The following is a 27337-nucleotide window of genomic DNA, read 5'->3' on the forward strand; positions in this document are numbered from 1 at the left end:
AGCAAAAGTGTTGATAAGGTGATGCTCTGTCCTGCTCAAAATGCTGCAATGAATTCAGGTGTCTGTAAAAAAACAAAAAAAACATTTTTTTTCTGCCAATGCCAGTGAGGATTGGCAATGTGATTGTGAAATATTTTATTTCAGTGCAGAAAGAAAGTCATGACATTAACTCTGACACCTTAAATGGCCAAAGTCAGGTTAACAAGGACATACTCTTTTGAAGATGTGCCATTTTATGTTGCTTTCCTTTTCCGATCATTTTCGTAACCTGAAAAATGTATTACTTGAATTGTTGAGATGTGTGTTTTGCAGGTATTGAAGGGGATAGGTTAGTTAGCAGGACAAAACTCAGTTCTGGAGTAGAAGTAGAAGTGTTACTAATGTAATTTAGAAACTAACTATAAACCAAACCAGAGTTTTGATCCTGACTTTGTTGAAATCACAGCAGTAACTTAAGTGAATTAAGTTATGTGTAGTTGCTACTGATTCTGATGTGAAGTCTGCTTGAAAAGACCAAATTGATCACTTGCAAGATCGCTTGGAGGTAAACAAAACAGACTTTTAAGTTTAAAGTGAAACAGCAAATGCATTGTTTATTTTATTGTACACTGGCTTACCTACTAGACTACTGTAACTTTAAAGTGTAATGACTGTGTGAATGGTTCCTGCTGATGTGGGTATAGTTGAGGAGTGTGTATGTGTGTGTGTGTGTGTTTACACACTGATGCCCATGTTCTGTTCACCTAACTCCCTAACAGCCCTTAAGAAGCCTTAAGTATTTGGTCCTTGGACTTTCCTTTGAAAATGAGCATGGTTTAATGAAAACCCCAAATAATAACGAGAAAGAAGTTGGCAAGGATACACAGAAACAGCAATTTCTGGTTTCTTTTTTTGGTCGTTTATTTTAATGAAGTTTTTGTTGAATAGAAAGAGCAATTCCTTAGAGATCCTTTATTATGGAAAGCAAGAAATGGAGTAATATTTTGTAATTATATATTTTAGCAATGTGTAGTTACTGGGCTGTAACAAACATTTTTTCCAAGTTTAAAGCTTCAGTTTGCAATTGTGACTATTTATAATACTTGATTTGCTTATTTAAAATTTATTTTATTTTCCTTTGTTTCTTGTACTATTGCTGTGAAATGGAAGAAGGCCCATAAGCCTTTCTTTTGTGTCATTCTGTACGACAGATGAGAGGCGAGAGCGTGAGAGTTGTGCTACTCTTTTTGTAATATTGTAATAATAAAAATAAAGTTCTAATTTATGCTTTGACCTGAGTTGCATTTCAATGCCACTTCAGTCTTTTCTACTATGATCTACAGTATTAATTTGCATGTTCTCAATGGACTGACTGACAACAGGTGTCTCATTGGTAAGTGTTTTCACCTGCTCTGAATTCTGCTTGGAGGTATAACTTTCCTATTGTCAACCTCTGCTACAATCCAGGTAGATTACTATTCACACAAAGAGTTCCTTATATAATTACACAATACATCACATAATCAGCCTTTACTTGGGAATTTTCAAAGAAAGTCTGAGTGAATGGTACAAAGGGTCTCTCCATACCGCATTTACCACGTAACCATGGTAGCTGAAGGTGGTGATTGCACCAATTTGTGCTTTCATGCCATTTATCCAGCCTGCGACTGCCAAATAGAAACAGGAAGTAGAGTAGTAGACAAAGCAAGCTGTGAAATCCGCAGGACTACCTCTGGCTACAGTAGAACAGCCTGTCAGGACTACCTCTGGCTACAGTAGAACAGCCTGTCAGGACTACCTCTGGCTACAGTAGAACAGCATGTCAGGACTACCTCTGGCTACAGTAGAACAGCTTGTCAGGACTACCTCTGGCTACAGTAGAACAGCCTGTCAGGACTACCTCTGGCTACAGTAGAACAGCCTGTCAGTACTACCTCTCGCTGCAGTAGAACAGCCTGTCAGGACTACCTCTGGCTACAGTAGAACAGCCTGTCAGGACTACCTCTGGCTGCAGTAGAACAGCCTGTCAGTACTACCTCTCGCTGCAGTAGAACAGCCTATCAGGACTACCTCTGGCTGCAGTAGAACAGCCTGTCAGGACTACCTCTGGCTACAGTAGAACAGCCTGTCAGGACTACCTCGACTGTCGTGGCCTGTATAACAACAGATTCATCATTAAGTATGCTGACGATTCTGTCATCGTCAGCCTGCTTAAGGATGATGAGGACGGCCACGGGCAGGTTATTGATGATTTCCTGTCCTGGTGTAATGATGCTTTCTTGCAGATCAATGTCTCGAAAACAAAAGAAATATGCATTGATTACAGACGTTCCCCTCCTACACCTCAGAACAGTGTTTTCAATGGTCAGAACGTGGATCTTGTCACCAGTTATAAATATCTAGGCACGATAATTGACGACAAGCTCAAATTCGACCTGAACACTGACATGTTGTGTAAAAAAGGTCAGCAACGTCTACATTGCCTGAGGAAACTTGCAAAGTTCCAAATTGATAAGACTCTGATGAAACTGTTTTATAGTGCCTATATCGAGTCAGTCATTTCCTTTTCCATTGCCTGTTGGTATGGTAACCTGTGCATTAAGGATAAGAATTCCCTCGGAAAAATTGTGAAGGTGGCATCTAAAGTAGCCGGTATCCATCTGGACAGCCTCGACCATGTCTTTAACAGACAAGTACTTAAGAAGGCCTTGTCCATCCGTTCAGACGCAGCCCACCCTCTAAGCTCGGAGTACAGGCTCCTTCCTTCAGGTCGTCGACTGTGTGCCCCACGGGCCACAAAAAATAGGCACAAGTTCTCCTTTGTCCCTGTCTCCATTCGAGCATTGAACGCTGCTGAGGGAAGGCAGTGATGGTTTAGTGTTTTATTATCATTTTTTACCTTCAGCCTCCGCCGCTGTTTGTATTGTTTTATTGTTTCTATTGATTTTATGGTTTCTATTATTTTATTGTTTTTAACTATTGATTTATCTTTCCTTATTTTGTGCACTTTACTGGCCATTCGTGCACTTTATTCTACTACCTCACTTTACCGGTCGCTGCGTGTCTGCACTTTACTGATCGCTGTGCACTTTACGGATCGCTGTGCACTTTACTGATCGCTGTGCACTTTACCGATCGCTGTGCACTTTACGGATCGCTGTGCACTTTACGGATCGCTGTGCACTTTACGGATCGCTGTGCACTTACCGATCGCTGTGCACTTTATCGATCGCTGTGCACTTTACCGATTGCTGTGCACTTTAATGCTACCTTGCACATTATCGGTCATTGTGTGCCACAAACAAGGTCCTTGATGTTTATTTAGCCTTTTATTTATTTTTAACTATAGGCATGTAACATAACATGCTACTTGTGTTGTTTCTTGTCAATGTTCTTATTTGTATGTCTATATGCTGCAACTCAATTTGCCCTTTGGGACACTAATAAACTTGAACTTGAACTTGAACTTGAACCTCTGGCTGCAGTAGAACAGCCTGACGCTCCCCCTGCTTCTCTACCCTGGCTCTCCCTCCCCTGCACCCCCATCTCTCCTTCTCTCCTCCTCCACATTCCTATCTTCTCCCCACCTCCCCCCTCTCCTCCGTCTATATTGCTCATTCTCTCCCCACCTCCTCCCTCCCCCTGCTCTCTTCTCCCCCACACCTCCCCTCCCTTCCCCTCTCTTGCTCTCTCCTCTTGCTCCTTCCCCACCTCCTATACCCTCCCCACCCCATCACTCTCTCACATTCCCCCTGCTATTCTCCCTTCTCCTGCGCTCTCCTCTGCTCTCCCCTCATTCCTATATTTTCTATATTATCAATTGTTCAAATGTTATCTTTATTCTGTATATTCTTGTTACTGTTGTGTCAGCTAGAATTAGCTAGACATACTTTCTGTGAAGCCCTCTGAGACATGCTTGTGAATTAGGGCTATATAAATAAACTTGACTTGACTTGACTTGACTGTCAGGACTACCTCTGGCTACAGTAGAACAGCCTGTCAGTACTACCTCTGGCTGCAGTAGAACAGCCTGTCAGGACTACCTCTGGCTGCAGTAGAACAGCCTGTCTGCCGGTGATGAAACAGGACTACCTCTGGCTACAGTAGAACAGCCTGTCTGCCGGTGATGAGCAGGACTACCTCTGACTGCACTAGAACAGCCTGTCTGCCGGTGATGAGCAGGACTACCTCTGGCTGCACTAGAACAGCCTGTCTGCCGGTGATGAGCAGGACTACCTCTGACTGCACTAGAACAGCCTGTCTGCCGGTGATGAGCAGGACTACCTCTGACTGCACTAGAACAGCCTGTCTGCCGGTGATGAAAATGGGACTTGTATAAAGGGCACACAACGGGAGGGGAAGCACAGCACCTCAGTGATCAGTATTGCTCCATCTAGAGCAGTGCAGCGAGCAGGTTGGGGCTTTTGTTCAGGTAAGATTCAGCTCGTCCACTTAGGGGGAGTAAAAGCGTAAACCGCTTGATCAAGTTCAAATCCATTTGATGTGATTGTCTTGGCATTTAAGCAAGCTGCATAGCGTTGTAATACTTACGGAACACACTGCAAGATTTCAGTGTTGTAAACTAACTTCTATTTCTAATCTCCATTGCAGATTGTGATATTGCAACAGACAATTCAATATTACTTAAAAGATTTAACACAAGAGTCCAGCTGACAAGTATCAAAGTCAGTCAAAATGGCAGTTTTGTGTGTTGGGGAGGGGAATTTGAATACTGTCTGTAGGTTTGGTCAGACCGGTGTCTCAGACCGGTGTGAGCGACAGAGGGCTCATCTCTGTGGACTGAGGCGTGCGTTGGCCCAGCCGCCTCCGCTGCCGACTGGCTTCTCTGAAGAAGCCCCTCCAGCTCCTCCCTGTGGGAAGAAGGAGGAAGTGTTAATGGCGGTGGAGTCCTTTCTGTCGACACAGAGCAAAACAGGCCATCCAGCCTTTGAGAAATAATCACAAAGGTCACAGATTCTGCATCTCTTCAAGTCTATACATTTCTGTGTCCACACCTCTGTTTGGGGATCTCTCCAAGGGCGAGGCGGGCAGCTGGATGCTATCGCCGGGATCCTCATTGATTATGCCCAGGTTGATGTTCCATTTGTTCCAGTTGACTTCCTCCACTCTGAGAGGACAAGAGGACACATGCTCCAGTTACTGTGTTGTGTGACGCATCAGTCAGCTGTCAGAGGCAAATTAGTGAGGAACACCGGTTCCGCTCACACGGCCACATCTGCAGCGTTTAGACTTCAAGCCTACGACTAAACCGGTTTCAGGTTTGTTATTATTAGTTGCTGAAACCATTTTCTTTTGCTGCCCAGGGGATTACCGTAAATATCTGTGAGATGCTACATGCAAGAGAAATGATATTTTGCAACACAGTAGAGTAGACCCCTCCCAGGCCCATATGTAATATAGAGCCCTCCCAGGCCCATATGTAATATAGAGCCCTCCCAGGCCTGTATGTAATATAGAGCCCTCCCAGGCCCATATGTAACATAGAGCCCTCCCAGGCCTGTATGTAATATAGAGCCCTCCCAGGCCTGTATGTAATATAGAGCCCTCCCAGGCCTGTATGTAATATAGAGCCCTCCCAGGCCCATATGTAATATAGAGCCCTCCCAGGCCTGTATGTAATATAGAGCCCTCCCAGGCCTGTATGTAATATAGAGCCCTCCCAGGCCCATATGTAATATAGAGCCCTCCCAGGCCTGTATGTAATATAGAGCCCTCCCAGGCCTGTATGTAATATAGAGCCCTCCCAGGCCCATATGTAATATAGAGCCCTCCCAGGCCCATATGTAATATAGAGCCCTCCCAGGCCCATATGTAATATAGAGCCCTCCCAGGCCCATATGTAATATAGAGCCCTCCCAGGCCCATATGTAATATAGAGCCCTCCCAGGCCCATATGTAATATAGAGCCCTCCCAGGCCCATATGTAATATAGAGCCCTCCCAGGCCCATATGTAATATAGAGCCCTCCCAGGCCCATATGTAATATAGAGCCCTCCCAGGCCCATATGTAATATAGAGCCCTCCCAGGCCTGTATGTAATATAGAGCCCTCCCAGGCCCATATGTAATATAGAGCCCTCCCAGGCCTGTATGTAATATAGAGCCCTCCCAGGCCTGTATGTAATATAGAGCCCTCCCAGGCCCATATGTAATATAGAGCCCTCCCAGGCCTGTATGTAATATAGAGCCCTCCCAGGCCCATATGTAATATAGAGCCCTCCCAGGCCTGTATGTAATATAGAGCCCTCCCAGGCCTGTATGTAATATAGAGCCCTCCCAGGCCCATATGTAATATAGAGCCCTCCCAGGCCTGTATGTAATATAGAGCCCTCCCAGGCCTGTATGTAATATAGAGCCCTCCCAGGCCCATATGTAATATAGAGCCCTCCCAGGCCTGTATGTAATATAGAGCCCTCCCAGGCCTGTATGTAATATAGAGCCCTCCCAGGCCTGTATGTAATATAGAGCCCTCCCAGGCCTGTATGTAATATAGAGCCCTCCCAGGCCTGTATGTAATATAGAGCCCTCCCAGGCCCATATGTAATATAGAGCCCTCCCAGGCCCATATGTAATATAGAGCCCTCCCAGGCCTGTATGTAATATAGAGCCCTCCCAGGCCTGTATGTAATATAGAGCCCTCCCAGGCCTGTATGTAATATAGAGCCCTCCCAGGCCTGTATGTAATATAGAGCCCTCCCAGGCCTGTATGTAATATAGAGCCCTCCCAGGCCTGTATGTAATATAGAGCCCTCCCAGGCCCGTATGTAATATAGAGCCCTCCCAGGCCCGTATGTAATATAGAGCCGTCCCAGGCCCGTATGTAATATAGAGCCCTTCCAGGCCCATATGTAATATAGAGCCCTCCCAGGCCTGTATGTAATATAGAGCCCTCCCAGGCCCATATGTAATATAGAGCCCTCCCAGGCCTGTATGTAATATAGAGCCCTCCCAGGCCTGTATGTAATATAGAGCCCTCCCAGGCCTGTATGTAATATAGAGCCCTCCCAGGCCCATATGTAATATAGAGCCCTCCCAGGCCTGTATGTAATATAGAGCCCTCCCAGGCCTGTATGTAATATAGAGCCCTCCCAGGCCCATATGTAATATAGAGCCCTCCCAGGCCTGTATGTAATATAGAGCCCTCCCAGGCCTGTATGTAATATAGAGCCCTCCCAGGCCCGTATGTAATATAGAGCCGTCCCAGGCCCGTATGTAATATAGAGCCCTCCCAGGCCCATATGTAATATAGAGCCCTCCCAGGCAGTTTAAATATCATATCTCTCACAACACTCATCCTATAGCCAAGGAACTGAACACACATATCCATCAATCCTACTAATACTAATAGTGAATTTGCCTCAATGACTAGTCCTCATGAAAAACATTCAAAGGAGTCAATCACAAAATTTGACATAACTCTATGATGGCAAGTCATCCGATAATCATAAAGCTGTAGAGATGCTTAGTACAATCGTCCTGATCTGTGACAGGACAGACAGGTGTGTACACTCACTTTACTGTGACAGGACAGACAGGTGTGTACACTCACTTTACTGTGACAGGACAGACAGGTGTGTACACTCACTTTACTGTGACAGGACAGACAGGTGTGTACAGTCACTTTACTGTGACAGGACAGACAGGGCAGGTGTGTACACTCACTTTACTGTGACAGGACAGGTGTGTACAGTCACTTTACTGTGACAGGACAGACAGGTATGTCCAGTCACTTTACTGTGACAGGACAGACAGGTCTGTACAGTCACTTTACTGTGACAGGACAGACAGGTATGTCCAGTCACTTTACTGTGACAGGACAGACAGGTGTGTACAGTCACTTTACTGTGACAGGACAGACAGGGCAGGTGTGTACACTCACTTTACTGTGACAGGACAGGTGTGTACACTCACTTTACTGTGACAGGACAGACAGGTATGTCCAGTCACTTTACTGTGACAGGACAGACAGGTGTGTACAGTCACTTTACTGTGACAGGACAGACAGGGCAGGTGTGTACACTCACTTTACTGTGACAGGACAGGTGTGTACACTCACTTTACTGTGACAGGACAGACAGGTATGTCCAGTCACTTTACTGTGACAGGACAGACAGGTGTGTACAGTCACTTTACTGTGACAGGACAGACAGGGCAGGTGTGTACACTCACTTTACTGTGACAGGACAGGTGTGTACACTCACTTTACTGTGACAGGACAGACAGGTATGTCCAGTCACTTTACTGTGACAGGACAGACAGGTATGTCCAGTCACTTTACTGTGACAGGACAGACAGGGCAGGTGTGTACACTCACTTTACTGTGACAGGACAGGTGTGTACAGTCACTTTACTGTGACAGGACAGACAGGTATGTACAGTCACTTTACTGTGACAGAACAGACAGGTGTGTACAGTCACTTTACTGTGACAGGACAGACAGGTGTGTACAGTCACTTTACTGTGACAGGACAGACAGGTATGTACACTCACTTTACTGTGACAGGACAGACAGGTATGTACACTCACTTTACTGGGACAGGACAGACAGGTGTGTACAGTCACTTTACTGTGACAGGACAGACAGGTGTGTACAGTCACTTTACTGTGACAGGACAGACAGGTGTGTACAGTCACTTTACTGTGACAGGACAGACAGGTGTGTACAGTCACTTTACTGTGACAGGACAGGCAGGTATGTACACTCAGTTTGCTGTGGAAATATCCAACTACAGTATGTGTGTCATACAACAAGACTCCCTCATGTTAAGGACTCATGGGCTGTTTGCGTCATCATGTGAGTTGACAGAGGCTGAGCTGTACGAGCTAACCTGAAGCACCAGCGGCGGTCCTTCCCAGCAGCGGTGCCAAGGTCCTTCTCCACCCCACAGCGGAGCCTCCTCCTCAGGCAGAGACACAGACTCTTCTCCAGGTCCAGGATAGTGATGGCCCTCTGAAACACACATCAAACCAGCCACTAAAACAGGGGTCCCTAAACTCCTTCAAGCCAAGGGCCCACAAACACATACTCATTCGACCACTGAGCTCCATGTGATAAGATCGCACCCCCCAAGGAACCTCATCTGAGAAGGTTTTTGTTGGAGAGCCATTAATCGATCGATCGATCTATCTATCTTATAAAGGAGCAAGTGGGCAATGTTTCAATTTTTGTCCGACGGATGATGTCATAGGCATTGTGACATCACTGATGATGTCATAGGCATTGTGACATCAGTGCTGTCATAAGAGCAATTGTGAGGTCATCAGTTTTGCAAAGATGGGCAATACGCGCTGCGCATGCAAAAAGAGCAGGCGAGGCGACGCAGCAGCTGAGCTGAATATGCGAGCCCGCACAGCGGCCGAGCCTAGGAATTATATAAAAGGGAGCAAGTGGGCACGCTTTGTTTCAATTTTTCTCCCACTGATGATGTCACAATATCTATGACATCATCAGTGATGTCATCAGTTACATCATTATTGACCAAAATCATCTTATGACATCACTGATGATGTCATAGGCACTGATGATGTCATAGGCATTGTGACATCATCAGTGACAGTGATGTCATCAGTGATGCGAAGTTGCAGCCCGCGCAGCAGGCGAGCCTAGGGTTTCGCCCCAGAAGGGGCCGATACCCTCGTTCCGTTCGTGACTGTGTGTATGTGTGGCCGCCACATTGGGGAGGTCAGCCCCCAAGCCTGTCCCACAGCTCCCATATAACTCACTGCAGTGAAGGGCTTCGATCTGTACTCCCAAGCCTCGGATACTCAGTCAGAGTGACCTCTGTTTTTTGTTTTTTTACATTTTCACTTCCGGTTTAGTCATTTTAACTTCAAAATAAAAGCGGGATAAAGTTTGGTTTTTACATTAAAGATTAAAGTAGTAATCTAAATATGAGACCCAACATAATTAACATAAGGACACTAAGAGAAACCTATTATGTTTGAATGAAAACGACGAGCAGAAAAAAGGACAAATGCTTTCAACAAGTGTAAAAAAAAAAAGGTGAATGGCTTAAATGCTAGATTCATAGGATACTTCTTTATTTAATGGGAAACCTTCTTTCCTTAAGCGGAAACTGTTGTTTTATAAGGCATAAGACAAGCAATGTAGGATGTGTGCAGAAAACATTTGACCTACACTAGCCTTGGAAGATATCAACACAATATAGGTGATGCACATTATGCAAAATGGAAAGTTTTGGTCTTGTGAAAAGTATGTATTTCTGCAGGATATGGCGCTTGTGAATGATGATGGGCTCTAGGAAGTAGGTGATTCCCAGTATGCAAAAGATGATTTGTCCATACATGCAAATGCTAATCAACAATCAGTGTTATGCCTCCTCTATCATATCCCTTTTGTTTCCAGCCTTGATTATGGCCTCTTGGAAGACATCAACAGAATATCTAGTACAGGTGATACACATTATGCAAAGTGGAAGGTTTTGGTCTTGTGAAAAGTAGGTATTTCTGCAGATGGATGGGGCTTGTGATGATGGGCTGTGATGATGGGCTCTAGGAAGTATAGGTGATTCTCCTATGCAAAATGTCCCATCCAAGCTGATTTGTCCATACATGCAAATGCTAATCAGTGTTATGCCTCCTTTTGTGTCCATGTCTCTCACACACACACACACACACACACACACACAGCCAACTTCATCTCAGTCGTCACTGGTCAGCGAATGATCTTCTGTAGGCCTATGTTTTTCATGGGGGCCTCTTAGATGGAGGAAACCCCAGGGGAGCACGAGTAGAACATGCAAACTCCACACAGAAAGGCTCTTTTCATGAGATAGCCCACCTGGGCAAATAGGCACCCAGCCAGCCTGGCAGGAATTGAACCGGGACCTTCGAGCGCTACCGCTGCACAGTGTATAAAGCTCAAAATGTGTTTTGGGGTCAATGTGACTGATTTTGACATTGAATGAATTAATGTAATCATGAAATAATGTATTTGAGATTTACAATATTATTAATTATTATTAATTATTTGTGTAATTGAGACAGTCGGCATGTGTGGGAACGCCCACAAAATGTTATACGGCTGGCGCGCGAGTGGGGTAAAACCGTCCATATATCTCAATGGGCTGACTCACCAAAAGACGGTGCTGCGGCTCTAAACTACATGTTTGGGGGTTCTAGAGCAGAACACAAGACGTCTGCTCAGATGTGCGTTTACTGCGGTGGTTAAATCCCCGATCGTGTCTGCCTGGGCTGGGCTATCAGCTAAATTCTAACTTTGCTGAATGGATAGAACGGGGGAATTTACCCACCCTGACCACACCCCCAGCCAGGCTGAGCCAGCTAACCCAGCGTCGATGACGAGACATCGCCTCAACCTATGGCAACTGTCCAGTCTGCAGAAGTGAGGTAATCATGTCTCTAGGGGTGTAGTCTTGTTTATTGTATTAATTAATTAATTAAATCAAATTACAATGAGCATAGCCCTTAGACCTGCATGTATTTTATAATATTTAATATAATATAATACTGTATAATATATATATTGGGGGAAAGTACACACTTTTGTTGTTATGATGATGTTTCTAACCTTTACAAACAGCCATAATAATAATAATAATAATAGTGAATGCAAATAAATTCATACAATAGCATTAAGGTACAATAATAATAATAATAAAGCATATAGTCATCCATGCAGGGTCTCAATAAATTTATAACAGACCAAACCAAATTTTGTGAAAAGCAAGTAGCAGTTGATTTAATAGGAGGAAGTCTGCATACACTGCTGAGACACTGGGATTTAACCTCCCCAACATGGCGGCGGCGCATACACATCGCAGGACCGGACCGAAGCTGTCAATGAGGGTATGTACGTATTTATATCTATGGTATACCTCTAACGATCTGGGGAGAGCCGTAGACTAGCACCATGCTTACTCTGACACATGGGCAGTTGCCACCAGCCACTTCTTTTCACCTGACAGCGGGGAGCTTCACCGGCATGACATAGCATGTAGGAGGATCACGCTATTCCCATCAGTTCCCTTCCGCCCGAACAGGTGCCCCGACTGACCAGAGGCGACCAGGACTATTTTCTTGTTATATTTTTATATCGATATCACATTACTTTTACTTCCTGGAAAACAGTGCATCTTTAATCATGACAATAATGAATGAGGTGTGAATAAAAATTCCAACGGATAAAACGGCTTCCCCAGGGAAGCCCTAAGCAGTTTCAGGGGAGGCTCAGTGAATGGAAGTGAAACAACATTACATTAGTTATCAAAATGAGATTATATAGAATAGCCTAAATAATATGTGATTTGATTAAAGAGATAGTTGAGAGATTCAGTAGTTTTAAGGGGATTTGAAAGTTTTTCCCACTTTCCCAGAGTCAAAACAAATAAATGTCTTCAGACAGACCTGTTGTATGTATTTGGTGTAGTCTGAAGTATGTCAAACAGCAATATGGGGTCTCTATGGGATCAAACAACAATCATGATCCCATAGGCATCCAGGAATTGAGCAAGGGGGGGCACCTTTTTCCAAGCTTTGTCTGGGGGGAGGCCCACAGTCTCAGACTTTGAAAACCCCGGCTCTAACTGATATCCCATTTGTTGATGCTTGGATGATCCCTCCCTGCGTTATGTCCCGCCCAAATATCCCGTTTCCACATCACATTAAGACTTTTTTCCTGCTCGTTATGAAACAGTCTAAATTTAATAGTGATGCCTCACATCTTAACTATAACAGCAGATGAGACCAAAGCCGAGTCAATCGGCGAGTGCTTTCGTTGTTCATAGTCTCTCTCTCTCCGGGACGGAAAGACACGGAAATAAAACGAAACGGTTTACGACAGCATAACCACAAAATTACTTCCAATCAAACAAACTGTTAGAATATAATGAGACATGTTGGTGAGAGTAGTGAAATGATTTGCGAGCGACCTCTGACCTATGACCCCTCCCCTGAGAGTTAGAATAGCGTCATCGGAGCACTCCCAAATCACGGAGGTGAGAGACCGTGATAACCAGCGGATCTCTTCCTAATAGAGGCTATCCCATACGACTATAAATACCCCGAGTAAAAAGGCAGACATGTAAGTTCCCCGATGAGTAACAACACGTTAATCCTTTGTCCACCTCCGGGTCTTAATCTAGGACCTCTACCCCCTCCTCCCCGAACATCGGGTGGGCAGTCTACCGATACAGGTGGCCTTACGGCACTTTTTCCCCCCAGGGTGAAAGAATTTACTAACCTATATAGTAGAATCACCCAGTACATATTTCCGGTGCGAAACGAGCTGAAGCCCGAAATCATTATGTCATTTCTACAGTAGAAAGCCCCTGGAAGTAGCGAGGAAAGCCGTTCTTCTTGTTTAGGGTCTGTTGCTAGGCAGAGCGACCATTTTGTTTCACTTCCGCGTCTTTCCGTGCCGGAGAGTGACTCGGCTTTGGTCTCATCGTATAGGTAAGATGTGAGGCATCACTTAAATTTAATCATAACAAGCGAAAATGTTGCTCGTAGTTGGCTTCATTGTGACTTTAAACTATACTACCGCCCCGTTTGGCCTCACCTGCAGCTTCCAGATGCTGGTGCTCTCGCTGGTGATCTTCTCCACGGTGCGGCTCATGAGGGCAATGAGCATGTTGAGCAGCAGGATGTAGGTGAGGATGATGTAGGTGATAAGCAGAGCGTAGAAAACCCCCATATTGTCCTGACGCCCCTGGGCGAACTCCAGGTCGCCCATGCCGATAGTGAACTTGAAGAGCTCTAGCGTGGTGAAGGTGATGTTCCTGAAGTCCACTTTCAGACAGCCCTCCCCCGGGGCAGCAGTGGGGAACAGCGAGCGGCCTCCTTTACCTGCGTCTGTGCTGTCATTCCTCACAGGAGGCTCAGCGAGCAGGGTGACTACCGCTGCAGATTACACATGCTTCAGTATGCGTTATTACAGTGCTTCCAAAACTTTCAAACATCAAGGACCCCTAAACTGACACAAATTAGACCATGGACCATTGTAAATGGAAGGGCTCGTTTTGGGTGGAGCTTAACATTTGGAGAGGAAATATGAAATACCTGCTGAAAATCCAAAGAGGAAGACAATGTAGACAAAAAGAAAGCGCAGGATATCACTAAGGATCATCTGCAAAGAAGAGAAGAGACAGACAGACAGACAGACAGAGACTCAGGGGTCAGATAGTAGTTGACTGAGATATTGTGTTTTTGCACACTGCCCTGTGCAGTGCTGCAGTACCTTCTGTATCATGACGCTGTAAATGCCCATGTGTCTGTAGCCCCTGGAGAAGTAGAGCAGGTTGACCCAGCTGAGAGCCAGGCACAGCACCAGGAAGCCCAGGTACCACCTGCTGCCGCAAAGGTACAGCACGGCCGCCACCAGGAACAGCACCGCCTGCACAAAACTGAACAGCCGCGACACACGCCAACGTCACCCCAGAGAGGCCTCCACCATTGTATGCAAATCACAAACAGGCTAATAACGCAAATCTGCACCGCCAAACAATGCATAATGAGCTGGTCCTGATACAAACGAGCTTGGACACAGAAACAAACAAAATGCGTTGAGATGTGGTGATCAAAGGCGTTGCGTCGGGGTTCGCTTGCCTTGTTACTGTACAGTGTGTGTACAAGAAGAAAAGGAGACATTTGAAAGGAAGATTCCACCCTCTGGTACTCCTACAGTGTTGTATATCATCAATCTGTGATGTTCAATCCATGTTATGTGTAATTTACCTTGTCAGTTATCCACAGGAATAAGACAAATACACCGCCAAACAACAAAATAGACCTAGAAATGCTAGGTAGATCAGAAGCTCTTTCTTAGGGTGGATTTGTCCTTTAATAGCGGTATGTACTATAATTCTATGATGTGTCATGCTATAATCTCTACCACATTACTCCTGAGGGGTATCAGTGCAGCCAATCACAAAACGAGGTATATCAGTGCAGCCAATCACGTAACGAGCTGGACAACTTACAAAAGAATCTCACAGTAGCCATCAATCAGCAGCGTACTCAGATTGGGGCGCTTCCTCTTCATGTCTATTATCTGGGGATTTACAGAACAAGGCATGTGATACAGTAAATCACACTATTGGAATGCAGTGTCCTTGAGGGGGTGAAATGTTCAGAAGCGTACACGTACCCCTCTGACAAAGAAGTAGCAGGATGCCAGCGCTGTCAGCAGCTGACCTGAAACATACAGGTATCCCTCTGTGCTGTGCTCTATGGGATACGCTTTGTGAAGCTGGGGAGCAGAGGACAAGAATCAGTGTGGGACAGTTTTGGAAAGGGGCGGGGCTTCAGTACATCAAACTGATCATTCCTCTCTTTTTTTTGTATGAAGTCTTTTCTGATCATCTCCCCAATTGTAGGCCCTACTTGACCAATTCCCCTTGCTGTCCCGGTCATTGTTGCACCCCCTCTGCCAGTGCTAGAGCTGTCGCTTCACAGTCAGAAGGTCCTGAGTTCGATTCTCGCCTGGGACACTGTGGGCGCTGTGGTTGTGTTCCCCCCCATATCTTCAGTGCCTACTGCCCAGGTGGGGTATCTCGTCGTAAGGGCCTTTCTCTCTGTGTGGAGTTTGCATGTTCTCCCCGTGCTCCCCCAGGGGGTTCCTCCGTATATAACCCCCCCACTAAAAAACATGCAGAAGATCAGATCGTCATCGTCATCCGACCAGTGACGACAACATCCGAAGTTGGTCCCCGGGCGCTGTACGAGAAAGCGACCACTGCTCCTGACCTGCCCCCCGGAAGAAAGGACATGCCTGGATGGGTTAAATGCAGAGGACACTTTTCACCGGCCACCGTCAGCATGAGTGTGTTGTGGCCGCATGCATGTATTGTGGTGTTCGTGTGACAATAAAAGACGGGGCTTGTCCCGTTACGAGAGAGTTCAATCTGGGGAGAGCTGTAGACCGGCACCTCCGGTACAGGTGCAGTCGCCAGGCGCTTCTTTTCACCTGACAGCGAGGGGTTTCACTGGCAGGATGTAGTGCGTGGGAGGATCACGCTATTGCCCTTCCCTCCCCCACAAACAGGCCAGAGGAGGCGCTAGTGCAGCGACCAGGACTCATACCCCACCGGCTTCCCACCCGTAGACACGGCCAATTGTGTCTGTAGGAACGTCTGACCAAGCCAGAAGTACCGCTCCCGGGAATTGAACCTGGGTCTCCGCGGTGGTGAGTGCATTTACCTCTACACTACCCAGACGTTGCGTATCACTCGCTCTCTCTATGGCAACCAACTCACCTGACTATCATCCTTCTTATTGTAGGCAACAGCCGTGAAGACAGACAGGTAGATGAGGTAAACCACGAAGTTGAAGAGAAACATGCGACCTGCGAAGCTGGTCCACTTCTGCTCCAGCAGCTGGTTCAGAGGCTCGATCTGCAGCATCTCGTGTCGGTTCTGAAAGCAGACACAAGTCAGCCATGCTTTTTGCAGAGGGCTGGACTCTAGTCACATGACATGGACTCTAGTCACATGATGGACTCGAGTCAGACCAGAGTCACAGTTTTTTGCTTGAGTGATGCATGAAGACGTGACTTGAGTGATGCATGAAGACGTGACTTGAGTGATGCATGAAGACGTGACTTGAGTGATGCATGAAGACGTGACTTGAGTGATGTATGAAGACGTGACTTGAGTGATGCATGAAGACATGACTTGAGTGATGCATGAAGATGTGACTTGAGTGATGCATGAAGACGTGACTTGACGTGACTTGAGTGATGCATGAAGACGTGACTTGAGTGATGCATGAAGACGTGACTTGAGTGATGCATGAAGACGTGACTTGAGTGATGCATGAAGACGTGACTTGAGTGATGCATGAAGACGTGACTTGAGTGATGCTGAAGATGTGACTTGAGTGATGCATGAAGACGTGACTTGAGTGATGCATGAAGACGTGACTTGAGTGATGCATGAAGACGTGACTTGAGTGATGCATGAAGACGTGACTTGAGTGATGCATGAAGACGTGACTTGAGTGATGCATGAAGACGTGACTTGAGTGATGCATGAAGACGTGACTTGAGTGATGCATGAAGACGTGACTTGAGTGATGCATGAAGACGTGACTTGAGTGATGCATGAAGACGTGACTTGAGTGATGCATGAAGATGTGACTTGAGTGATGCATGAAGACGTGACTTGAGTGATGCATGAAGATGTGACTTGAGTGATGCATGAAGATGTGACTTGAGTGATGCATGAAGATGTGACTTGAGTGATGCATGAAGACGTGACTTGAGCGATGCATGAAGACGTGACTTGAGCGATGCATGAAGACGTGACTTGAGCGATGCATGAAGACGTGACTTGAGTGATGCATGAAGATGTGACGTGACTTGAGTGATGCATGAAGACGTGACTTGAGTGATGCATGAAGACGTGACTTGAGTGATGCATGAAGATGTGACTTGAGTGATGCATGAAGATGTGACTTGAGTGATGCATGAAGACGTGACTTGAGTGATGCATGAAGATGTGACTTGAGTGATGCATGAAGATGTGACGTGACTTGAGTGATGCATGAAGATGTGACTTGAGTGATGCATGAAGATGTGACTTGAGTGATGCATGAAGATGTGACGTGACTTGAGTGATGCATGAAGATGTGACTTGAGTGATGCATGAAGATGTGACTTGAGTGATGCATGAAGATGTGACTTGAGTGATGCATGAAGATGTGACGTGACTTGAGTGATGCATGAAGACGTGACTTGAGTGATGCATGAAGACGTGACTTGAGTGATGCATGAAGACATGACTTGAGTGATGCATGAAGACGTGACTTGAGTGATGCATGAAGACGTGACTTGAGTGATGCATGAAGACGTGACTTGAGTGATGCATGAAGATGTGACTTGAGTGATGCATGAAGATGTGACTTGATGCATGAAGACGTGACTTGAGTGATGCATGAAGATGTGACTTGATGCATGAAGACGTGACTTGAGTGATGCATGAAGACGTGACTTGAGTGATGCATGAAGATGTGACTTGAGTGATGCATGAAGACGTGACTTGAGTGATGCATGAAGATGTGACTTGAGTGATCCATGAAGATGTGACGTGACTTGAGTGATGCATGAAGATGTGACTTGAGTGATGCATGAAGACGTGACTTGAGTGATGCATGAAGACGTGACTTGAGTGATGCATGAAGACGTGACTTGAGTGATGCATGACGACGTGAACTTGGGTTCTGCTGACTTTGACTTGTACTTGGATGACTTGAAAAGGTTTCTAAAGTCTTGAGAGAAGATCTTGTGTTTGTGTAAAAGACTTTGAAAGCGATTGAAAGCGATAGGATATGTTCTGACTGAATGTTTTTTTAATTTGTATAGAATGATTGAATTTATTGAAGTTGAAACTGATTATAGAAATAGAAAGATTATAGAAAGTAATTATTTACGTAAGTATATACACACACGCGCGCACGCACGCACGCACGCACACACACACACACACACACACACACACACACACACACACACACACACAATTATTATAGAAAGAAACTCATGATGCACTTTACACATTTTTATCCTATTAAAACACTATTGCATTGAAAAATGCAATTGACTATTGATTTATTATGAGTTTTTTTACTTACTCATCTACATTTAGACTTCGGACTTGACTTGAGACTTGTGTCTCAAGACTGGAGACTGTCATGGGATACGAGCAAAGCTGACTTGGTCACAGATACATACATCCTTTTTACGATTAGGTTTGAGGATGTGACTCACAGGAATGTCACTGCCATAGACCAGTATCTCCAGGACCGAGTTGTCTTCCAGTCCGGAGTCCAGAGAGGCCAGGTCGTACAGGGAGGAGTGGATGGGCCCGTACACCCACTCCGTGAATTTACGGGACAAATGTTTGGTGTGAATCTCTTGGAACTCCCGATGCAGGATGTGCTCAAAAAGCTACAGGGACAAACTGATTAGAACAAACACCAATACTAGGGATCCACAATATATCTGCAGTGAATCATATCGGTATCGGTCCGATGAGCAAAATAACAGCAATGTTAATATCGGTTATCGTATTGGGCAAAATGTTCATATTAAGAGGAAGCAATGCGGTAAATCTATGATTTATAAGCTTTTCCAAATGTTTTGGAAATAAAGACATTACTTTTTCTAATTCAGCTTTTCAGTTTTATACCAAATTTGATTATCAGATAAACTTTTTTTATACTGATCATATCAGTAAATATCGGTTATCATAATTCCTCAAAAAACTTCTTAGAAGTGGAGTTTCATGGAATCTTAAAGTGTAACTTACCCCGAAAACACACCAATATATATGACTTTGGGGGTGGTGTGTGAAGAATGCTGGTCAAAATTTCCACATTTGAGACCAAGCAGCATGACTGGCATAAGCGCCCTCTAAGGGTGGAACACTGCTTTTTTTTGCCCTCAAATGAATGGGAGATTTGATACGTCGTGATGTCACGATGAACCAAAGACTATGGGATTTCAAGATAGTTACTTCCCTACTCCCCCTGTACCCTTTCGGCTCCTCACAACTCCAAGCCTAGTCCCATGATGTCACTTGACCTGTTAATCACCTGTTAATTGATTACAATCGCCTGTTATTTTCCTACCAACTCCTATGTAACACAATACTATCAATAAACGCCACTATAATCATAAAAGGAAGGAAATGGCCTTGTGTTGCTGTAAATCATTCCCAACCTTTTTCATACTAAGGAGCCCTATGATGAGATTTGGTCTCTCAGATGCAAATCTGATTTTTTTTTTTTTTTTAATGTAGCCTAGATATGATTTTGTCCAGAATTCCACATATATTAGGTTGAGAGACAACATAGAATGCTGGAATCCTCTCAAGGACCACTGGTGGTCTTCTGTGCCCCTTTTTGCTGGGGACACTGCTGCGGCACTGATGCTCTGACAGCCTGTCTGTGACCAGCTGCTTGCCCAGTCGTATGCAGCGGTTCACGCAAACAGATGCGGGATTCCCACAATCCTGTATCCAATTTCAGATACTGATTGTGCAGAAAAATCGCACACCAGCGATCTTTGTTTGTGTTTGTTTGTTGTTGTTTTGTGAGGGCTACAAAGGGAGGAGGCTGTTTCGCCTCTATGAGCAGCCGCCAGCCGGGCTGAGGAGGAGGGAGGAGGGAGGAGGGAGGAGGAGAATGTTCCAGTACCCGGCTGCAGCTCTGCGCTCGAGAGGAAAAGCAGAGGTGCAAACTTTTGACAAGAATCATGGAAAAGGGAGAAAAGAAAATTAAAAGGGACTTAATGGCGGTCTATATGGCAAGTTGGACAAGGGCATAACGTGGAGAAATCTCGCATTGTGTTACCCCAGAGCGGGGGGTTTGTCCTATTGTGCGGTGTGCTGCGGTAACCAGCCTCGTGTCACTAGTCTCTTTTAACGTAAGTTTAGACAAGCCACACACACACATGGGAGAAAAATAATTCAATTTCTAGTTCGCCACTGAATGGCCAAATTGATATAACTTTCAACCATTTTGAGCAACGCTGTTTCCATACAGGCCACCAGCATTGGCTAGTTGTTGATATTTATAAAGATATTGCAGCTCTCATATAAATTATTTTCGAGGCGGTGGGCAAACTGTAATGGCGTCGATTTCCGGAGAAAAATTCCTGAGCTGAGCACAGCCAAAGAGTATAGTATAGACAAGAGGATAGGTAATTTCTTGGTTTTTCCCATAGGTTTTTTCAAATCAAGCAGCATGCCGTTTTGTTACATATCTGGGGGGTAAGTCCCCCTTTAACTAGCCTCCTTGGTCTACAATGACAGGGCAGTATCCTTCACATCAGCCTTTAGTCTTTACTGTACCCCGATCTTGCCGCTCTTGGCGGCCAGTTTGAGCGGGGTCAGTCCCTGCTTGTTCTCCACCTCCTCCAGTCTCCACTTGGGGTGCAGGCGTGCGGCGGCGGTGAGGATGTGGTCGTACATGGTGGTGATGAACTCAGTGTTATCTCTGGTGTTATCAGCCACCACCACCAGTGCATGCAGCGTTGTGTTGCCCTGTGAGTCCGTCTGCCGCACATCCACCTTCTGCTGCTCGTTGTCCATGAGGAAGTCCACCACCTCGGGCTGGTTGGTGCAGGCCGCCAGGGACAGAGGCAGCTCTCCTGTGGGGGGGCAGAGGGACATCAGAGGGCACTTTAATCACAGATTTCTGCATAGCTGATCCTGAAGCATACACTGTCAGTGTGTGGCTCCACCTTTGCGAGGTAGAGTGACCCTGAAGCATAGACATATCATGGCATTGTTCAGTGGAAGAAGAGCTGATTTAGCCCAGTTGATTTTATATCCAGATAAATGACCAAAATTATCGAAAATAGAAAAAAGGTGCGAGTTGCCGTTGGATTGAATGTTGAATTATTTTGTTTTGTTAAATCTATCTATCTATAAAATTGAGTATGTGGACGATGTTTGTTTGTTTCAAGTTCTGTGTTCGGCCACAGCTATGCCGTTTTAGGTGCAATCGGGCTGAAACCTGGTGTGTTACTCAAGATAATCCACAGGCCTTGTTATGAGCAGTTTCATGAAGGAACTATTTTCTTTTGACCGAACTACACCCTAGCTAGCTAGTTCCTACATGAGAGTGCAAAAGAAAATAGTTCCTACATGAAACTGCTCACAACAAAGTCTGTGCATTATCTTGAATAACCGGGTCATGATTTCTGGAGAGACAATGCTGTTGAGTTTTTCAAATTTATTTTTTGGGTGCTTTGAGCACCACAAGCCGAGTGCCATCCAGTTCCATTGTATTGAAGTGAAGGCAGACATCTCTGCGGCCGATATCTCCAAAACTCAGGCAACTATCCCAAAATGATATAGATGGATAAATAGCACTACAGGTGAAAATATGTATTTTGGATTTTAGGGTGAGCTGTCCCTTTAAGCACTGAGAGTGACTCATCTCCTCAGTAGATTAGATCTTTTTGTGAGCCTCCAGAGGAGGGCGCTCACACACCGCACAGCCCCTGGCACCATGTCAGCAGTTCACTCACCAAAGTAGAAGCTGGGGCCATCATGTGGCTGGAAGAACTTCCCACAGGCTCGAGCATGGACGTCTGCTCCTTTACTGACCAACAGCTTGACAAAGTAAACACTCCTCCTCTCTATCGCCACGTGGAGAGCTGTTTGGCCTGTTCAATACAGATCAATACACAGAGAGGATGGGTATAAATTAATTAGCCAATACCTGTCTTTAAATTCATTGATTCTAATAAGATTGGTTGTGAACAGAGTAATTATGCTGTTACAATTTAAAATTATGCAAATAGCAAAACATGTATATTGTTTAAAAGTGTGTTTTTCCCCATACATTATTTTCATAGGATTCATGCTTTTTAGATACAGTAGTGTACAGCTGTGATTCTCAACCTTTTTCATATAAAGAAGCTCTAATGTATTCCACGTTATGGTCATGGACCCCTATTTGATGAGACTTTGTCCTGCTGACCAAAATCTAAGAATATTTCTTCTTATTGTTAGATACTGTATGATTTTGTCCAGAATTCCATGACAATCTGTATTGTAGGTACTGTAGAGAGGTAACAGAGAAACTATGATCAGAACAGTCATTCATTTCCGTTCTCTAATTGCAGTAACTTCATGTACTGAAGTTTAAGTTTGATCAATTTGCTCGGGACCGCCTAGTACTTCTCAAGGACCCTTGCTGGTCCCTGGCCTGGCGTCTGGACCCCACGTTAAGAGCCGCTGGTATACAGTGAAAGAGAGAGAGAAAGAGAGAGGATGACATTATGAGTGCAAGTCCAAAATCCAAAGCCCACAACATCACAAATGCAGTGTACCTTTGTAGTAGCTTTCAGTGTAGGCTGCATTCACAAGCTCTTTGATGTCTCCCATCTTCTCTGAAATGTCCAGGAAGTATTCCACTGTGTTGTTCTGTCCATCTCTCAGGTTGAGAAGAGCCTTCATGAGGACGTTTTTACCATACGACTGATCTGTGTCGAAACACGTTCACAGACAGGGAGTCATGTTCTATGCAGGTCAAGATCTGACTAGTATTGCAGTTGTTGAATTGCAGCCCCCCTCCCCCTCCTCCTCCCTCCTCTCACACTCTGAGCTGGTGAGCTTCTTCATGTTCTGGTGCAGGTAGCGGTGCAGGCCGTCCAGCTTCATGACCTCACCGCTGGCCGCTGCCTCAAACAGCCTCTTGATGTCAAACCTCCTGCTGTCTCTCTCCTCTTTGGTCTCCTCCACACCTCGAATTGCCCTACAAATAAAAAAAGACATCACAGCAGGGGTTCTCGAAGTTTTGATGACTGAGGGCCAATTTAGGACCCAACATTGGATTGAGGCCTACCTCCCCCGCCAAAAAAAATAAACACAAAGTAATTCCAAAACAATTATTTTCTTTAATAGCCTATCCTAATGTCAGTTGTGAATCATGTGAGAAATGTTAGGTTATCTTGTGTTTTATAGAGTGAAAAAAATCACATGTATCCATTTATAGATATTTTAACAGACACACCCTACATAGATGCGTGTGTGTGTACCCCCCCCCCCCCCCCATATTTTATTTTCAGTTTTCAGAACATAAAAAAAAACAAAAAAACTCAGACACAGGGAAAGAGAGAGAGAGAAAAAAATCTACATTTCAAATGTTACAACATGGTGCTACCAGCTGCTAGAGGTGTCCATGTGCTTCCAAGAGATGTCATAATATGGGATCCCACCTAAGGGGTTAATGAAAAGCCAGCTGGGAGAGTCTCAGCAGTCGCCCCTAACCTCATCAAGGTAGGCCAAAAACGGGTCCCAGATAACCGAAAACTTTCTAAGTGCGTTGGTCCGTAGGAACCTGAGTCTCTCCATTCGTTTAACGAAGATCATGTCCACCAACCACGGCTCAAAAGAAGGAGAGGGGGACTTCCATTCCTGCAGAATTACGCGCACACAGCCAAAATTAGGGTGTGAAAAAGAGGATCCCGTTAACCCCCCCCCCCCCCCCCTTGTCAAAATGTAGTATCTTGTATCTCGCCTAATATCTCGCCCCCTTCCGGAAAATCTAGCATGTAATGGATGGTCGGTACCAATGGATGCATTAGGTCTTCTAGTTTCATATGATACCAGGATACAGCCTCTGAAAGACAGGAAACCTAGAATCAGAGAAAATACTATCACGTCACCTAACTCTTTATTCGAAGCCAACCAGGCCACACTTTGAGAGCCCGTGCATTACAGACTGCTGCGATGCAAAGGATGACCTTCAACTACATGTGTAACTCACCCATGTAGGTCAAAAATAATGAGCGTGTTGTTACTGCTTGTTGTGGCTGCTTGAACTGTATAAACAGCGGTGCCTCAGGAAGTCCCTGAAGATCATCAAAGACACAAACCATCCCCACAACAGCCTGTTCTCCCTGCTACCCTCAGGGAGAAGATACAGGGTTCCGAAAGCACGCACAAATCGCTTGAGGAACAGTTTCTTCCCGCAGGCCACGAGACTCCTTAACATACACAAATAGTGTAGTAGCCGCACTGTACCGTACTGTAGCTGCTACCATTACGTATGTCTAACGTTTAATTGTATGTTTAATAAGGAATATGCTATTTGCACCTGTATGTCAAATACGCCGAATTTAAAATGTTTAAGCACGTCTAAAGTATGCACCCGACACGTGCACCTATGTGCAGTGAATATGCCACTGTCTCTGACTTGTCTTATCACTATACTGCCTTATTGCTTGTTGTGTCTCTTGTTGTTTTTGCACCCATATGCCCTGTTATATTTGTACTATTTGCACTATGTTGTAAACGGAGTCCACAGCACAAGAATTTCACACGTGATACTTGTACCATGGAGTGACAATAAAAATCTTGAATCTTGAATCTTGATACTACACAACACTGGGCTTATAATGAATCAAATTACTCAGATCATCAGTGCATGGCGATGCTCACTTGTCAAAGTTGAGATTGAATTTCATCTTGGGCTTGGCCTGCTCCATCTCCTCCTGGTAGTCGGTGTCCATGGGTGCTTTGGGGCTGTCCGGGGTGCTCATGCCCAGAGCCGACACCAGCCGGTCCTTCTTCACCTCTCGGCCCTGCGACCTCTCCTCCTCCGTCCGGTCATCCATCTCCAGGAAGAAGCCGGACGTCCCGGGGCTGTGCGACCGCTCCATCCGACCCCCTCGCTCCAGCAGTCTGCATGCAAGTGTGACAGCAGTTTACTGTAAGTCTAAGGCAGTTCACACCAAAAACCTCTTCTGCTCACTGGCCCTTAAGGTCACATGCATATTCAGACATGTGATGCTTCAACCCCAGTGACTAACAAAGGGGGTTATTTAGAGGATTTCCATGACAGCAGTAAACAGCACTTGATCACAATAATAAAGGCATTCTCAGTCCAAGAATGAGCATCTGTGATTAAGATTAAGCAAGCATATTATTGACTTCCTCCTGAGTTGAGTTGATCAAACATAAAGTGTTCATATTGCAACAAATACTGTAAGGATAATGTGAAACAAATTGTTGTTTAAATTTTCAATTTTAGATTGCTTCTTCTTCCTCTTTTCCCATCTGAAAATGGGGAAGAGGTGACTCAATGGAAACTGCATAGCACTTCATCCCCATCACAAGAGGAAGACACACAGAAACCGAAACAGAGAAACATATTGGTTTGCCCCACGTGAATGCATGTCATTTTTCAAATACAAAACCATGTTAGCAAAAATATTTTGTTGACTAAATGAAGTAATAAAAAAGAAATTAGATAATTCTGAAAATATCTGAATTCTACATTAAACACTTGTCTTAACGTGGGAAAACTAGAGCTGCTTTGAAGAAGCATAATGTAAAATGTCCACATACACAACAGCAAATGAAGGCTCTTTGTGGTGACACACTTCACCAGCTCAGTGGCCTTGTGGTTTGAGTGTCCGCCCTGAGACTGGGAGGTTGTGAGTTCGATCCCCGGCCGAGTCATACCAAAGACTATAAAAATGGGACCCATTGCCTCCCTGCTTGGCACTCAGCATCAAAGGGTTGGAATTGGGGGGTTAGATCACCAAATGATTCCCGAGCGCGGCACTGCTGCTGCTCACCGCTCCCCCAGGGGATGGGTCAAATGCGGAGAACAAATTTCGCACACTCAGGTGTGTGACAATTGTTGGGACTTTACACTGTCCATTAAGCTCTTCATCATTCATTATGGCGTTAGGGCCTGCTGGCTTATTTATGAGTCTGTGTTGGTGACCATTGATTCATGGACTCTTATTTGCTTCACTGAGTCTTGGGTATCAACAGAATACTAGAAGCACGTCATCAGATTAAACCTTAGAAATATACATAGAATCTGTCAAAAAGAAATCTTAAAAAAAGAAATGTACAATCTGACAGCATTTGCATGTCAATGATAAAACTACCGTATGTTTCCTCTACATCTACTACAATCTACATTCTTATCTGAGCACATACATAAGTTTATCTCTTGCAGTGCTGAATGTCTGCATCGCTGGAAATGTTCAAATGTACAGAATATATAATGATACTAAATCATAATTACTGCTGACTGGTAGGGAGATAGGTTCAACAATACTATTCAGGACCAAACTAATAATTTGAAATTGGTACACAAAAAATAAATAAATAATACATTATTTGACTTACCAGAAGTAATTCCCACAGAAAAAGGACTGTAGCTCTAAATTGTCACTGAGCAGAAACCTTACATCTTCCTTCACAATCTGATCTTCAAGTCAAAAATAAAGCCTCCAAATGCAGGCAGCAGTAAGATGTGCTGGTCCTGGGGATGCAGGGTGGTGTAGTCTAATGCAGGCAGCAGTAAGATGTGCTGGTCCTGGGGATGCAGGGCGGTGTAGTCTAATGCAGGCAGCAGTAAGATGTGCTGGTCCTGGGGATGCAGGGTGGTATAGTCTATTTTGCAGGCAGCAGTAAGATGTGCTGGTCCTGGGGATGCAGGGTGGTGTAGTCTAATGCAGGCAGCAGTAAGATGTGCTGGTCCTGGGGATGCAGGGCGGTGTAGTCTATTTTGCAGGCAGCAGTAAGATGTGCTGGTCCTGGGGATGCAGGGCGGTGTAGTCTAACGCAGGCAGCAGTAAGATGTGCTGGTCCTGGGGATGCAGGGCGGTGTAGTCTAACGCAGGCAGCAGTAAGATGTGCTGGTCCTGGGGATGCAGGGCGGTGTAGTCTAATGCAGGCAGCAGTAAGATGTGCTGGTCCTGGGGATGCAGGGCGGTGTAGTCTAATGCAGGCAGCAGTAAGATGTGCTGGTCCTGGGGATGCAGGGCGGTAGTGGTGATGAGATTACAGAGCAAGCGAGACAAAGGCAGATAAAGTGACCCT

General features: G+C 45.1%; 2 protein-coding genes across 3 annotated transcripts in view; one reads left to right on the top strand and one right to left on the bottom strand.

The window, feature by feature from the left end:
* Positions 1-2388, top strand: part of fam222ba (family with sequence similarity 222 member Ba) — a 69871-nt gene extending 67483 nt beyond the window's left edge. The window contains exon 3 of the mRNA XM_083645873.1: positions 1-2388. This exon is cut by the window's left edge and continues 2582 nt beyond it. The gene's annotated coding sequence lies outside the window, so the exon portion shown is untranslated.
* trpv1 (transient receptor potential cation channel, subfamily V, member 1) lies at positions 2016-26864 on the bottom strand. Of its 2 annotated transcripts, XR_014553143.1 has the most exons (17): positions 26642-26864; positions 24935-25177; positions 23089-23246; positions 22822-22974; positions 22015-22152; positions 20831-21129; positions 18745-18924; positions 16235-16393; positions 15127-15228; positions 14960-15030; positions 14218-14383; positions 14040-14106; positions 13540-13880; positions 8828-8949; positions 4995-5107; positions 3955-4850; positions 2016-2049 (listed from the first exon to the last, which is right to left on the bottom strand). XR_014553143.1 is itself a non-coding variant. In XM_083645859.1 (16 exons), the coding sequence occupies exons 2-16, from the start codon at positions 25153-25155 to the stop codon at positions 4741-4743; spliced, it is 2400 nt and encodes a 799-aa protein (XP_083501985.1). In that variant the 5' UTR covers positions 25156-25177; positions 26642-26864; the 3' UTR covers positions 3809-4740. The 2 variants fall into 2 exon arrangements, 1 of the variants encoding a protein (XP_083501985.1); XM_083645859.1 differs by lacking the exon at positions 2016-2049 and having other exon boundaries at positions 3809-4850.
* Positions 26865-27337: the final 473 nt, after the last annotated feature.

The sequence above is a fragment of the Poromitra crassiceps genome, assembly GCF_964638095.1.
Source record: "Poromitra crassiceps genome assembly, chromosome: 1".
NCBI lineage: Eukaryota > Metazoa > Chordata > Actinopteri > Beryciformes > Melamphaidae > Poromitra > Poromitra crassiceps.

Excerpts from the sequence above, each read along its gene's own strand:
- trpv1 (XM_083645859.1), bottom strand. The coding sequence starts at position 25,155 with ATGGAGCGGTCGCACAGCCCCGGGACGTCCGGCTTCTTCCTGGAGATG. Across the intron at positions 14,107-14,217 it reads ACAGCGTCATGATACAGAAG|ATGATCCTTAGTGATATCCT; the intron begins GTACTGCAGCAC and ends TCTTCTTTGCAG. Across the intron at positions 5,108-8,827 it reads GACCGCCGCTGGTGCTTCAG|AGTGGAGGAAGTCAACTGGA; the intron begins GTTAGCTCGTAC and ends TTGTCCTCTCAG.